The sequence below is a fragment of the Motacilla alba genome, chromosome 14 (assembly GCF_015832195.1).
Source record: "Motacilla alba alba isolate MOTALB_02 chromosome 14, Motacilla_alba_V1.0_pri, whole genome shotgun sequence".
Taxonomy (NCBI): Eukaryota; Metazoa; Chordata; class Aves; order Passeriformes; family Motacillidae; genus Motacilla; species Motacilla alba.
In genome coordinates this window covers 8728621-8744413 of record NC_052029.1, presented here as the reverse complement: position 1 = coordinate 8744413, position 15793 = coordinate 8728621, and the positions used below count along the sequence as shown (strand labels likewise).

At 37.3% G+C, this 15793-nt stretch overlaps 1 protein-coding gene across 1 annotated transcript in view; it reads right to left on the bottom strand.

The window, feature by feature from the left end:
- The window catches only part of IQCK (IQ motif containing K), a 38925-nt gene that overhangs the window by 10640 nt on the left and 12492 nt on the right, over positions 1-15793 (bottom strand). Inside the window, exons 8-9 of the mRNA XM_038150815.1 lie at positions 8399-8483; positions 2495-2606 (exon numbers count right to left, since the gene is read on the bottom strand). Of these exons, the coding sequence (XP_038006743.1) occupies positions 2495-2606; positions 8399-8483 (197 nt within the window). The remainder of the gene's footprint in view (positions 1-2494; positions 2607-8398; positions 8484-15793) is intronic.

Genomic DNA, 15793 nt, shown 5'->3' with positions numbered 1-15793 from the left:
AAACTAACCTTGCTGACTTTACAGTGAAATAGGATTTTATGACACTAATAAACAGCAGGATAATAAGAGCAGAAAAAAAAGAGCAGCTGGAGCACTAACAAAATGAATTATGGCATCACAGCTGAGATTGATAATGAAAACCCCTGGACAGTAACTTCCCCAACCAGTACAGCTGTTTCCAAATAGCCATCTGTCTGGGCCCCAAGGCTATTGGATGTGTGGATACTCTTAAATTAACTTAGCAGAGCTCAGTTAAGAAATTACAGAAACAGTGTGATAGTATTGAAAGCTGATGTGATATTAGCAGTATAAACTTATACTGGTTGAAGAAAAAAAATTGAAAAGGGGCAATTTTGCAACTTTCTTTGATGTGATGAAACAGCTGTGTGTCCTGGAGTCCTAAAGTAAATTATTTGATGACAGGAAAGCTCTGTGAGAGTGATTAAAAGGAAATTTGTTTTTCCTTTTGAAACAATTGGCAAAGGAAGTCTTATCACTACATAAGTCTCCAAAATAACTCAAGTATAGTTTATAGGAAGATTAAATTTCTTCAGACACAGGAGTTTTTTAATCAATTCAACTGTCAAATGACACAGTCCACCCTTAGCCCCTATTTTATTTTGTTGCAGCATTCTGACAATGGGTTCACCTCATTCTCTGAAAATCAACTTGTAATTTTCCCTTTTAAGATTTCACATGCATGAAGACTGCAAACTATGACTGTGTAATCATCTAATATCATATTCAGCCTTTTCCACACTGGTGTGTTGTGAATATATAGGTTTGTTTCTTAGAAGAGGGAAACATGCATCTGTAACATTTGCTGGTATCATGGACAATGGAATGTGTGGAAAAGCATGCCTTGATGAGATGATAAAAATATTAACAAACTGAAAACAGAGTCCAAGCCACAAACATTAAATTGCAATCACTTAAAAGGCATTAGCAAGCCTGCGAGGTCAACCTCTATCATTATCTCCAGAAATGCAATTTCCCAACAATTAACACTGACAGGATTAACCATGTATTACAAAGAGAAAAAATCATCTTTTATGTTTTAAACTTATAATGAGAATAATTTTATGATAGGAAATTTGAATTCACTGTTTTCAGACACTTAAAGCCAGATATATCTGTGTTTTCTTTTAAAAAGAAAAGATGCCTATATTTTTTTACCATGTGGACTCATAATAAACTGTAGTACAGAGGCTATGAAATCCCACTTGAAGAAAACTTTGGTTGTTCTGCCAACATTTTCTTTCTATGTCAGTCAAGTCTGCTGGAAGACAATGTCTCACTGGTTTTATCTTTTCATCATTTTTGTTCTCTGTTATTACATGATTCAATCTTCTAGGTCTAAGCTACAAAAATCCAGAATTCTACTTTCCTTACTGCATATGAACATCCCATATATACAAACACAAATAAATACTGTTGAGATGTATGATTTTGTTCCTCAGAATTAATTATTTTAAGCTACAAAATATCCCTTAGGCAATTTCAAGGATTGGTAAATAAAACCTGATATTTCATAGATTAAAACTGCAACATAAATGTAAATAAATGTTTGGAGAATCTACAGAGCCCTCGTAACAAACTCCTATCACCAAAACTGGTCACTCTCCTGTAGTTCAGGGCAAAGATTGGCCATAAGAGCACAGCTGTGACAGTGCCATCAGACTGCAGGGGACACTGAGCTGACTGCTACCACATCACTTCCCTCTCTTCTGCACCTGAACACCACAGCTGAGCAACCCCACCATCCTGCCCTGCCCGGGGAGGTCCCTCCCTGCAGGGATCAGCTCAGGCAGCCACAGAGCCTGGGAAAATGCACAACGGCTGAGGAGCCAGGGAATCCTGCACGAGCAGACAGAGGGGCTGGGCAAATAATCATAATTTGATGATGATGAGGATTATTTGTGTGCTTAAGTGAAGGGTAATTTGGCCCTGTCAGTAAAGCCTTGTCTACAAACAGGACAAAAAATAATACATTACAGTGCCAGAAGCAATCTGGCCTTATTTCCCTTGGCAATTCTTTAGGTTGTTTGAGTTTGTTTTCTGTTTTTTTCTTTTTAGAACTGTACAGACCAAATTCTGCTGTAAATAACTACAGGAAAATGCCAATAGAATATCTACCAGATAGAATTGTACTACAACCCATCTGGTAACAATCAGCTTTGCTGATGAGTAGCTGGTAGGTGTCTAATCCTGCCCCAGAAAACACTGTGCCAGCAAATTGTCATAGTTTTCCAAAAATATTGAATTTAGGCCCTATATTGTATTTTTCATGGCCACTTTCAGCTGCACAGGCAACTCAAGTAGAGTAAGTATTGACTGTAAAGAAACAGCCAGGTATTTCCACCAGACATTACCTTCCCTCTCAGGATTAGTGTCCTACTGTGTGGCCTGTTTTTTAATACAACTCAAAGTCTAAATAGTCAACACAATGTAAAAAACAAACCAACCAAAAAATCCCACGATTTAATTCACTTACCTTTGGCTTCCTGTTTAGCCCAGAATTTTCTCACTACCTCATTAATGCACCTCTCCTCTCTCAGCTTCTTTTGCCACTGACGTAGCTCTTGTATTTCACTGTCACAACGAACCTGTGAAAGGGGAATCAGAAAAGAAAACTAAAATTATACACCTTTGTGTCACTCAGGATGAGGATACAATTTTTTTCACAAGGCTGTGGCTGGGCAAATATGTGACAGCCATCCTCTTTGCTGGGTCTGAGGTAAAAGCAAAATCCCAGAGGTTTTCAGTTTTCAGCTTACACAGAAATAAAATCCACATAATTGACAAATCCAATTGAAAACATAAATATGTCTATTAGGGGATCACTTTGATTACCAAGGACTCCTGGGAATGAGATTGCAGCGAGATGCTAATTCTTTGAGTTAATTAAAATTTAAAGCCTTATGCTGAAGGGTATTAGTGCCTTTAGAAAAGCGTAACACTATAAAACCAACCCACTGACCAAAATAATAGAGCAGAAGAGGAGCATGAAGGGTCATGCAGAAGAAAGTTTATTCCATCAACCTGATTCACACCTGCCATCAGCTGCAAACAGGCTGACTGGCAATCCCACCCACACAATTTCACAAACAGGAGAGCCATTAATCTGTTGTTTAAAGTAATTGGACTGCATTACATGGTACCAATTCTTTGTCAGTCAATCACCCTGTGAAAGGCATAATTCTGCTTCCACAAAAAAAAAAAAAAACAACAGTCAAAGGCCTTGATTTAATTTAAATGTAAGCTGCATTTTTCCAGTATTGTTTTTGTACTGGTGTAGTTCCCACTAACGTAGAAGTGAACTAGCTACATCAACAGCTTTTATCACTCTGCTACTTGCACTTGTTGTAAGCAGGATTTGATTAATTAGCAGTGTGCTGCCCACTGTTGGCATTCATACAATTACTGCCTCCAGTGCACAAGATCCTGTCCTGAACAGCAGTGGAAAGGGACAAGCCAGCATCACCTTGGACACTGGGGATTATTCTCTTAGTCACATTCAAATTGTAATTGAATTACTTTTAAAATGCAGTTTCTGGGGTTTGGGTTTTTTCCTAAGTGTTACATTTAAAAATGTCATTCTGTTTCAGGACTGCATTTAGAGAAGCTGTGGCTGCCCCATCCCTGGCAGTGTCCAAGGCCAGCTTGGATGGGGCTCTGAGCAGTCAGCTCTGGGGGAAGGTGTCCCTGCCCATGGCAGCAGGGCTGGAACTGGATGATCCTTAAGGTTCCTTCCAACCCAAACCAGTCCATGATTCTAAGGTTCAATGTCCTAGTAATTCAGTCTGAAGTGGAATAACGTGGTAGAAACAAGCAGCAATAAGTTCAGTTTCTCCTGGACACATTTTTTGCTTGCAGGAGGATAACTACTTAGTTCCCTAGAAAATGTCTAACTAAAATTGTATATATTGTATTCTTACAGGACATGGTGAAGAGTTTGCTCTGTGACATGAACTCTATTATATGCTCTTCTCCATTACACTCTGCTTTTCTCCCACTTTACTGAGACACATACAGAGCACAAGAGCACAACTTAGTTTTCCACTAGTTAGAGAAAACCCCAAACCTTAAAGAAAACAGTTTAAATTATTTATCAAAAGTATTCTTTCCTCCCAGGATTTCTCCTCTGTGCTGCAGCTAAGAATGCAATAAACAGTAGCTGAACTCACACAGCACTTTTCAATCCACTTAGGAGAAGATAACTTGCTATGTTTCAGACACTGCATTGGCGAGCAGAAATATAATACAAGGTTACTCAATCAATAAAAACAGACAAGACTTTTGCTCAGTGACTCGAGATCAGCTACATCTTCGAGCTCAAATAATGTTCCATTATACTGATATAGTTCTGTTGTATCTTCTATAAAAGTTATAAGGGCTTCTTACAGGGTGTCTATGAAATTTTAAAAATTAAAGAAGTTACAGCTACTAGTGACATCTTTGGCTATGCAGAAAAAAAAAAGATAATGGTCTAATAAATCCATCAGATACTATTTTCAAATATAAAATATAATCCAAACACAGGATAATTTCTTTAGGCTTGCAAGAGACATTTTTTTTCTTTTATGCTGCCATGCATGATTTTATAAGCCAAATAATTCCTTATTACATGGAGTCAGTTTGTCTGCACAGGAAAGGGTTAAGGAAATGCTTATGGGACACAAGCATATTAATGACAGACATGCAAGAGGCTACTACCTCTATGTCTGGATATAAAATTTCTGAAAACATGATGTGTCCATTTACAACTTCAGCCGTGTAAGACCTGTATTCTGGCCCATGACAGGGCCACAGCTGTCTCTGTATATTGAAAATAAAGACAATAATTCTTGACAGTTAAAAGATAAAAGGCAAGTATAGTAGCTTCTGCATAGTCTCCCTGAGCAAATAAAACAGTGGCAGTGCAGTGAAATACAGAGTTCTGAGATAAAGGCAGAGTCAGATACTCAAATACTCCAAAGTCAGCATTAACTCCAAGCAGTAAAATGAGCTCCCAGAACAAAGTGTCTTTTTAGAGAAGTGACCAAAAAAGAAAAAAAGAACACAGATATGCCACCTGCAGTAAAACAGGTGACAGGAATGTAACAAAATACATTAAAAAGTTCCAAATATGCTTAATAGATTATAGTTCAGCACAGTTATAATGCAGTTTAGCCTACTGATAATGCCTTAGAAAGTTCTTCTGCTTTGAAACCAGAGTGCAATGATGAAAAAGCCATGACTTAGCAGCAAAATCTCCAGGCAAATAATGAGAGAGTCAAGAATCTTGTCCAAACAACTGACATGTCTCTCCTGCAGACCAGCACTGCCTGAAGCCCTGGAGGGGTCTTAGCTTTGAAAGGAGAGTTTACTCCTACACTTGCTGTAAATAACAGGGAATATTTGTGTGACCTTCTGGGTTTAAGCCTTTGCTGGTAGCCACAGCTTGCTGGAAAGCAAGATAAACTGTGATAGCAGAAGTACAACTATACCTTGTGAGATGCAAAGCAAAATTGGAGCATTTTTATCTTCAGCTTTTGCTCAAAGGATGTGTATAAAATAGCACTGAATATTTACATAATGCTGTCCAGTTTCAGCTCTAAGATATTACAAGATTTAGTCCAAAACCCCATGCTTTCAGTGCTAGGTGAGAACATGTAGCACAGCAGATAAGGATAACACTGAAGGTTCACCCCCAGGCATCAGAGGAAATTCTGTTAATGAAAGATTTCTGTTAGTCTGGAATAGTTATGCAAATTTTAAAGATTAAAAGGAGCCCATTAAAAAAAAAAAAGTTACTAAGCAAAGATTCTGCAGTAGAGGGGTGAAGGAATATATCATATTTTGCTGGAAAAGTGCCTGGAAATTTGACACCTAGCTGAATACTGCCTTGGCCTGTGACAGATGAATGGAAGCTCAATAAAAATGATGGTGGAAAGTGAAAAGGACGAATTCTGATGACAGAGCTGTCTCAAGTCTTACTTGAGTGCTCCTCCTGGCCCTCAAGGAGCCCTCTCAAGATGATGTCTTCCTTTCTGTGATCTCCTCAAAGAACTCAGCAGCTGTATTTTCCACTGCTGTTTGTTGTGGAATTCAGTTCTTGATTAAACTTGAAATAATTGTCAGAGTGCCCACCAATGTCTTTGTATAAGATTCTTGCAAGGACTTGGTTGATGGCAGCCATTAATTATTACTACAACAATTAAACAAGTGTTTTCCTGAAAAGTGCTGCAGATAAGGATGAATTTACTGGTTTGATCATGCTTTATTTATCAGAGCTCTCAAGATTCTGTACTTATAGCTTTTTTCCCCCTTGACATAGAAAACCTTTACTGCCTGATCCATTTTTGCATTTTTTACCATGTGTTTTTGATACTGGCATGCTCAGACAGCTGGAGGTAGCAGGAACAAGTGAAGTAGCAAGAGAAGACTGATGCTCAGTCAGTTATATAACTAGATAAACTCTACTGCCTCAATCAATACGGTCAAGAAAATACCTCAAAAAATGAGTCCACAGAAGATGTGTCTTAGAAGACCAGGGATGAAGCACCTGTCCCTCCATCACACTCTCCTGTTATCTGTGTGCTCATATTTAATTATCCAGTGTTATCACACTGTGTACATTTTTATTTCAAAGGCAGTATTTCAAAGTTCTAAATCCTCTGAATTATAAAACAAGGTTTAATGAAAAACTTCAGAAAATAGTTTAAAATGTTGACACAAAAATATCTTTAGAGTGCAAAAAGGCATTATTTGTAAGTATTCATTTATTATCAGCTATTAACATTAAATCAGTGTTAGCTGACTGTGCTATTTATTTTGAAAGCAAATAATCTAAATTCTTTCATAATTTTTCATAACATACTTATCATTAATGTGATGAAATCCCATTTAAGCTTAGTGTTCTCTTAATCTGCAAGCCCAAGGATAACACATTGCCCTGTGTAGAAATTTGTTACTTATGGTTTTTATTTGATATTCAGATTGCAATTTTTGATTTTTAAAACCCCATGTTCTTTCACCTCAAATAAGGTAAAACATTAATGGCTAATTTTATAGCCTGAATTATTTTTTATGTCTCCTACCTTTTATAGCTAGAATTTCTCTCTCATTTCTGGGAATTGGTTTAGAATGATAAATACTGGTGTGAAAATCCTGAAGTTCATCTATGCAATGAAGGATTGTGCCCTTCACAAGCTTTCAGAGAAGCAGAAGATATCTGAGCAACCTTGCAGTGTTCAGCAAACAGAACTGTTATTGGATAATGGTTGCCCCCACTGTAAGGATGCCTGCAGGGATACTGTCAGTGCTAATTAATGTTAGTGTCAACGCTGTCTCTGTTCAAAAAAAGAAAAATAATGGCAAACAAACAAGCAAAAAGAGTCACAAAAATCCATCAGTCAAGAAGAACATTTCAAGGTATTTCATTGTCTTTGGCTGCACAGCACATTATAGGAGCCACTTATATATTCATGCTTGTTAAAAATAGTAGAGAACTTAACAGTGTTTTAAACTGATTGTTATTTAAAGAACACCTGACATCCAGAGATGTCTCACTGTCCATCACAACAAAATTGCTGCTATATCTGGAGGCTACTTAGAAGCTTAAGTTTTGATAAAGGAAGTCAAAGACATTTCTTCATCACCAAAGTCACCTGAATTTCAAGTCCATTTTTTCCTTGAGTGTGAAGGTATTAGAGCTTTTTAAAAAACTGACAGAACTTGTTCAGGATTTTCAAAATAATTTATTTAGTATTCTAGGGTCAGTATGGCTGTTACCCTCCAAAATAATAGCACTGGACAATTTTCTTTGTATTTATTTTATGCACCTTGCTTTTCCCTTTTAAACTGGAATGGCACTAGTGCTGTATTACTAGTGAGTCTTACAACATCTGCATGTCATTTTGTTTCCCTTTTCCTTGAACAACAGCCTTCATGCCTCTCATAAATCTCCTGTCTCATTCTTGGTCTCAATTCCTTGTCCTTTCTTTCTGGATGCTTTCATTTCTCAACAGACCTGACTAATCCTCCTCATGCATCTCCAGACTCACTCACATATCCCTGCATGAAGCAAAATGACACTCCATCCTTGAGAATTACCCAGAGCAACTTCCAATTAAAGAAAGAAAATTGTTCAGTGTTAATTGCCCTTTGGAAAATCAAATTTCTCTGGATTTTTTGTTGTTGAGGAAAACAGTGAGATTACATCAGCATAAATGCCTGTAAAAAAACTGAAGTCACTAGGCATAAGGCAGAGCAACATCCAAAGCCAATGAGCCATAGGGGTCTCAGCAGCTATTTATAGTATCCCCTACTTAAAATTTATGTAAGGATTTTCCCTGGGGCCTTCACAGTCCTACAGTTTCCAACATCAAGCAAAATAATTATAGATTACTCTTACCCGATAACCTCTCCAGAAGGACTGGATTAGTATGCTTGCTTCTTCTTCTGATAGAAGCAGAAATAGAGGAACTGGTGGTCTAGGACTTAAAAAAAAATTAAATTTAACAGACAGCCTATAAATTTAAAACACTTTCTTTCCTAACAGTATATTTTATCAAAAAGAGAAATGTTGTCCAGGAGCCTGAAAGACACAATTTCTTATTGCTCTGAAAACAAAATGCACAAAGAATGTCTCCTTTACAAATATATTGTTATATACACTGCAAGAATTCCTTCTTAAAACCATAATGTACAAATTGCACATCAAGCACAGTCATGTTTCTTACTCCCCCTATTATGGTAAGGTTTGGGGTGGCAGTGGGAGGTGGGCAAGGGAAGCAGTCTGCCATTTGTAAAGCAGGGAAGGTTTTAGTGCATGTGCAACAATGAACAGACTTATGATGTAAATGTTTATTACATGAAATACACAGAATATAAACATATCTTAGTACATTCATTTACATTATGGTGTCACTTTAAATTAAAATGGGCTGAAAAATAATGATTATCACATCTGCATAGCACGAACCCATGATTAGAAATGCCTAAACAAGTTCTTAAAATGCTGAAATTTTACTTTTGATACCATGTACACTTTCTTTTGGTGATAAAAGAATGTAATACATTTGTGAACTCAACCATTTTCAGCCAAAATATACAGTAGCTTGAAAGCACATTTGGTGATTCTGTTGCTGCCACTTTTAATGAGAACAAGCCAGTAATTAAATTCAGCCATCACTAGCAAAACCTCAAATGACTACATCAAACCTTGCTTCCCAAAAGCCATTTTCTATGGGTGTTGATTTATTTCTCAGACACAATGATTAAAAAAAAAAAATCCACTGGAAAGGACAAAACAAAATTTATTTCTATACTGTCTTTTATGAGAAATGTAATTTGCAGCCAAAGAACTGCAGCATAATAGCACTGCAACTCATGAAAACACCAGTTCTGAAGAGAAGCCTTGGCACAGCATTAGAATGGCTGCCAAGAGCCACTCTCCCTGCACGGGGAACAGACTGAACACAGCCCTGACTTGGAAGAACACAACATGATGAATTTGGATGCAGCACCCACCTACAGACACACACAGCCCATGCAGAACATGATCTATAGCATTTCTATTATAAAGACACTGCAAAGCCCATCAGTAAGAAGCCATTCATTTATGCAGTCTTACATTTTCTGGCTAAAATGCTGCAACATCTTTTGGAAATTTATTTATGGCATATTACAGCCCAAGCTAGGAGGCTTGACAGCTTACATTTTCCTTTCACTTAATTTCATTCATATTAGTCTCTGCCCTAGTAAGCTTCCTATGCTCTCTGACGTCTTTCTCTGAGGGCTTGTCTTCACTGCAGGAGCATTTCAACTTGGAGCACAGCCTCAGCTCTTATCTAATGCTACACTGACTCCACTGGTTCAGCCTGTGTACTCAGCCAAATTGGTCTCATCATCATGTCAGCTGGGTTTTGGCCTACATTTATTTTAATGTGAACTAAAACCTTGGTCTGTTTGGAAAATTTGAAATAAGGCGAAAATAAAAAGCAGTCTCTCCATTCAGCTAAACTGTCTTAGCTCTGTGAACATTAATTAGCATTTCTCCTGCTCAGGGGAAATCATAAGTGCTGGACAAGCAAGGCTTCCTGAGATAACAGCTTCTTATAATCAGACTTAAAAATCTGAAGTTGGACTGGTTTTCCCTGATAGGCTTTCATCCTCTGTTCTATTTTAGATCTTTTGAAAACCAAAACTTAGGGAAAAATCACAGGAAGACCTACATATTTTACAGCAGTTATATCAAAGACACTGAACCTTCTCTAAGAATAGGTACATCTCCAAAGAACGACTTGAGATTTCTCCTAGCCTGCAAGGTCAACTCTGGCATTTCTTTGCTTTTATTTTCAAATTATAAAAATGTCAAGCTTATAATCCAACACTAAAACTGAGAAAGCAATATAAAAAAATCAAGCAAGAACAGGATTTTCTTTTTAGTATGGCAGTCACTGGCAGATATCAATCCTTTCAATGGCACAGCTTTAAAGACCAGAAGTCATGCCAGGTCCAGTTTGGTCTAAGGGAATAAATGGAGAATATACACAATTGACTGCAGGTCAAATAAAAATAGAATCTGAGCAGAGGCAATCACCCCTCAGCAGCCAGCGAGGGAAAGAGGAGTCTGTCATCTGTGGCAGAAGACAGCTGGATGCCTGCAAGATGCAAACTGACACAACAATGTACACTGACTACATTCTGCTTATCTACTCCTTGATTATGCACAATCTTAAAAGCCCACATATGAAACACTATTATGAAACATTATTATGATCTCTATTGAGATATACATTAATTGTTTAACACAAGTCGCACCTGTAAAAGAGCATCAGAAAAATGATTTTTAAGTATTTTATTTTACCATATCTGCATAAAGCAGACACTGACCAAAGTTAAATTCCAGAAACATGTTTCTTGCCTTCTCAGCAAACTTGTACAGATCTTGATTCTGTGAGATATTCTCTACTTATATGACATTAGGAAAGGGGAATTTTGCACCCAGAAAATACAAAACAAACTTGCATTAAATAAATGTAGGAGGCATTGAAAAAAGTTCTTAATGAAGACATGTATCTCATGGATAGATTTCCTCATGGACAGAAGATGGGGCTCTCAAAGAATTCTGAAAAGGGAGGAAAAGAGTCTCTCCATTTTCTTGTCTCCAAAACAGACAAAATAATCTCTGGGGGGTCATAGTCACAGTGAAGGGCACTGAATTCAGGCAGTATTTCCACACACTAATGCCCAGAAACTCTGACTGTCTTCACATTCCCAATCTGTCTCACAAACAGGCCTGATTCCTTCCTTGGAAACAAAATATAAGAAAAAATGTAATCAAGAAGATGTTCAGTGTCTACAATTCAGGGTTTTGCAATGGCTCCTCCTGTCCCAGTGTGTCCCCTAAGAGCAGCAGACCCCCTCCCATTAGGGCAGCAGCCCCAGAGGCAGGTGCTGCAGAGAGCAGCAGCGCCTGGCTCCTGGTGTGCAGGGGAGGCTGGAATCTCAGGGGCAGCCACGGAATGGCCTGGGTTCCTCTCTGCCTTTAGAAAGCTCTACTCTGGAAGTGTTGAAGCAATCCTCATGCAAAGGATGAGGCCTCCTAAGTTTCAGTGCAGTGGCCACAGCCACATTCACTTCACCCTTAGTTTGACTGTGATGGTTATTGCTCTGGAATATTTAGATCACGTACAAACACAGGCAATGACAGAGTCACTGAAAAATTCATAATCTAAAGGAACAGACCCCAGAACAGGGGTAACACACAAGTAAATTACTGTGGTGATCTGCATAACTCTTCATAAAAGGATTCTGAGAAAGTCTTTGTTTTGGGAAATACTCAAAAAAAAAAAATCACATGCTGGTCAGAATAACCAAAAAACTCTGCTGGAAATTTCTCAAAGTACTTATCTTTCATATTTGCAGTATTTCTTATTTCTAATCATAGAATCTAAAAAGGCTACAGCAACAGCTGCCTTCCTTAGGTCTTTCTTCTTACATGCCTATTCAAATCCCCAAAAGTGTGCAAAAATGAGAAAGTATTGTTTTGATTCAAAATAAATGTCTCAAAAATCTCTGATTAAAAATACTAAGGTCATTTACCCAAAAAGCAGGAAAATGGTGGTTCATAAGCAATCAAATGCTGAAGTACTGATTCAGCTGACCTGGTATTTAAAATCAATTACATATATTGATCAAATATTACACAGGCACTGCATGAGCCTCTCAGATTTCCAGGGGAATATTCCCACAGACACTTGACAGAAATACCCTGGAACATTTTCACAGGTCAAACAGTGTGTGAACTGAGACCTTTCTTTGTAACATTTTCAGTATTAATACAACTATTCCCTAGTCAGAAATAAATTCCTAATCACTAGTTTTCTTTTGCAACAATCTAAATGCACTAGAAGAAGATTATTAGTATTTGACCAAAAAAAAAATCCTTACAATATACAAGAAAACACTTTAGTGCATTATATGAAGAGTACATTTTTGAAGGATTGTAAACGTGGGAATAACCAAATTTACACTTCTTAAAAAAGGAACTGCAACCAAGTAGACATCTTAAAGTGTGACTCCTGCTAGTTGCAGGAGTCTGAACTCTTCTTCTCTATCCTCTTGTCCAAATAAAAGCTCCTTTATACTGTCAATAGTGAATTGAATTTAAAATGTTATAAATACATTTGAGAGTGTTATCAAATGACCATAGTGATAATATGCATTCAACTGCTACACACATACCAACTATTTATATGCTTGCTTAACTATTTATAATGCAGAAAAGACAAGACAGTGTGGAGCTAACATGAGAAATTTGTTATGTGGGGAGGCAGAGTCATGTAACCAACAGGAGACTGAGGCAGAACAGGTGATTTGTAACCAGAATGCCAGAGGAATTAGAGGAAGCACAGCAAGAAGTCTTTGTAATGAGAACATGCCAAAAAATAGCAGAGCAAGAATCTTATGTCTTCAGTTCTGTCTGAAAATCACAGTGGGTTTCTTGCCTCAACAGGCTCCCCTTGGGAGGACATGCCCACTTTAATGCTCCAACTCAGCTCTCCTTTGCTTGCATACTTGCCACATATTTTGGAAGTCACAAAGCATTGCCTCAGCTTTCTCTCTCCTAGGACCAATATTTATGTAGTCTGTGAGAGTGTCTGTGGGCCTGGACTGAAGGAAAGCAAACATGGACCTGTTCCAAAGGCCACTCATGTCAATGGGAAAATTCCCATCTTTGTTTGTGTACTTTAGGTCAGACTTTGTATGCTGAAAACATGAAAAACTCCCCTTAGTGCTCCAACAGCAGCATTAGGAAGATGTCACAAAGCACTAATAAGTTTTCAGTTTTCTCATTGCCATTTTGACAACCTTTACATAAATTAAAGTATTTTTAATGCATCTGCTATTACAGCCATAACACTTTCAACCCCATAAAGCACCATTACAAAATATAAATATTTTACACAGAAAATGTCTGCAGTCTTTCAACACACAATTTTTAAGTAAAAAATTTCTCCTTTGTTAACCTGAGTTCTGCCACATTACTTGAATGGCAATTTTTACTGGGAAACACACAGTATAGCATCCACAGAGACTTATTTGTTGGACTTCCTATTATTACAATAAAATGTTATTTAAAGCTCAATTTATTAAAGAAAATTAAAGAAGAACATATAAGGAAAACAAAGCATACTCCAAACATGGCTGGATTAGACACAAAGCAATGAAATACAGCAGTGTGCAGCAAGCACAGCCTGCAGAAACTGGGCATATTATGGAAAGAAAAAAAATCAGTCACCCGTGCAAAATTACCCCTATTGGCCATCTGAGAGCTGACAATGAAGTCAACTGTAAAGGCAGCTGAGACCAGCAGACTTCACCCAATTAAAATATCTGGGGGAGGGAGAAAAAAATAATCAATGTATATATATGTGTATACAGATACTTGGCAAAAAGCCACTACTCCAAATTTAGCCATTGTTTATATCTTAGCTGCCCACTTCAGTAGAGCCATGATAAACTCATTTTCTCTGTGTCTGTACACTTGTTTTGGTACACATAGATAGATTAAACCAGGAAATGTGTCCTTCTGAACTGGGTAGCAAGTAAACATCTCTAATAAAAAAGAAGAAAATGTAGATTAAAAAAAAAAAATATTGTGAATTATTTTTCATCTGAACTTCAAAAGCCAGGAAATGCTTGTTCCTGATATAGGTGCATATACCACACACCACTCTCTCTCACTGGACGTAAGGTCCAGGGTTATGTTGAACAATGCTATCCTATTATTAAATTTACATGACAGGCTTTTATGATATCACTGTTTTTCAGAACAGGGAAACACTTTTATTGGTTTCTTCATATTTCTTTCATTAAAATGCTAAAGAAAGCTGGGAAATGATGCTGCCATGTTACTCAGACTATCTATACTAGAAAAGCAAAATTTCAGAGGGATCAGAGCATAATCAGAGCTCACTGACTTTCCCTGGCCCTGATTCAGTACACAAAGCTTGGTTACTTGCAACTGAGCTTCAGTGCTGTTCAACCAGAAACTCCACTGGAAAATGCTGACAAAAGGCAACTGTGGTGCTCATTAGCATATTTATAGGATTACAAAACATTCCCAGCTCGAATTCTGTTTCTTCACTTGGTTCTATCAGCAGCCTCGAATGGAGGAGCAGGCACATCAGTTTATATCCCAGCAAGTGCCCAACAAACATGTGCTGGTTCTGGGTTCAAACTCCACTTTCCTGCCCTCTGAAAGGTGCAGCTGTCCTTTAAGGCAACAGAAATGTCTGGCATGTGATATGGAGATTACCAGTCAGCACTGAAGCTGCTCCTTCTATTGCTTTTGAAGTCTGCTTGGGGAATTGAAGGTTCCCAAGGGATGGAATATTTTGTCAGCACTACTGGTAACATGCAGAACTCAGTGCAAGACAAGGTACCTATACTGAGGTGTCACAGCTGTTGTTACACTAAAGCTGGAAACAAATTCAAATTTTACAAGCTCCTTCACCTACAAAAACTAGGTTTTGAAGGTACAAGGTTTGCATTTAAAAGTCTGAAAACTGATGCAGCATTTAGGTCTCCTTATTAGGGAAAAGTAGGCTGCAAGATCTCATTTAGAAATGCATTGCACAGAAAGTGAAGCTCATAAGACTGTGGCTTTGACTATTCTTTAAAAAAATTAAAATTGAGCTTCAAAGAAGAAACTGGAGGCACTGGAGGAGAGCCAAAAAAGTCATACTCAAGTATGGAATATATTAAAAAAAGCTGGATCCCGGATAGAACAAAAACAATAGTCCTCTGGGGATTTTTTGTTTTGGTGGTTTTTTTAAGCATTAAGACTGCTTGGCACTGATAAACCCATCTAAACAGTTGGGATGAGGATGCTTCCCATCAAAATTTGACCAGCACTCTTTAGTATATGGTCTTTTATATATTCTTAATCCTGTTAAAAAAATTAAAACTCCTTTAAAAATAGAAATGGAAATTACAATAAAAAGCATAGAATGAATTACATTTTAAGTGTGATAGCTGGAAAGATATAACAATAAACTATTTATGACATATCCAGGACATAATAATAAATTCTCTTTTTTTACTTTTATTTAATATTGCAGCCTTTCACTTTGCTCCAATAGTATTTACTTCAGAAGCAGCATTTTTTAAATCTGTAATTTTAGGATAAGATCACTAAAAGTAGTTATTTAATAATAATTTTAAAAATTATTATTTTAAGGGCCTAGTTGTTTAGAGGATTTAAGATGAAGTGTATCAACTTAAGGAGGACTCTGAC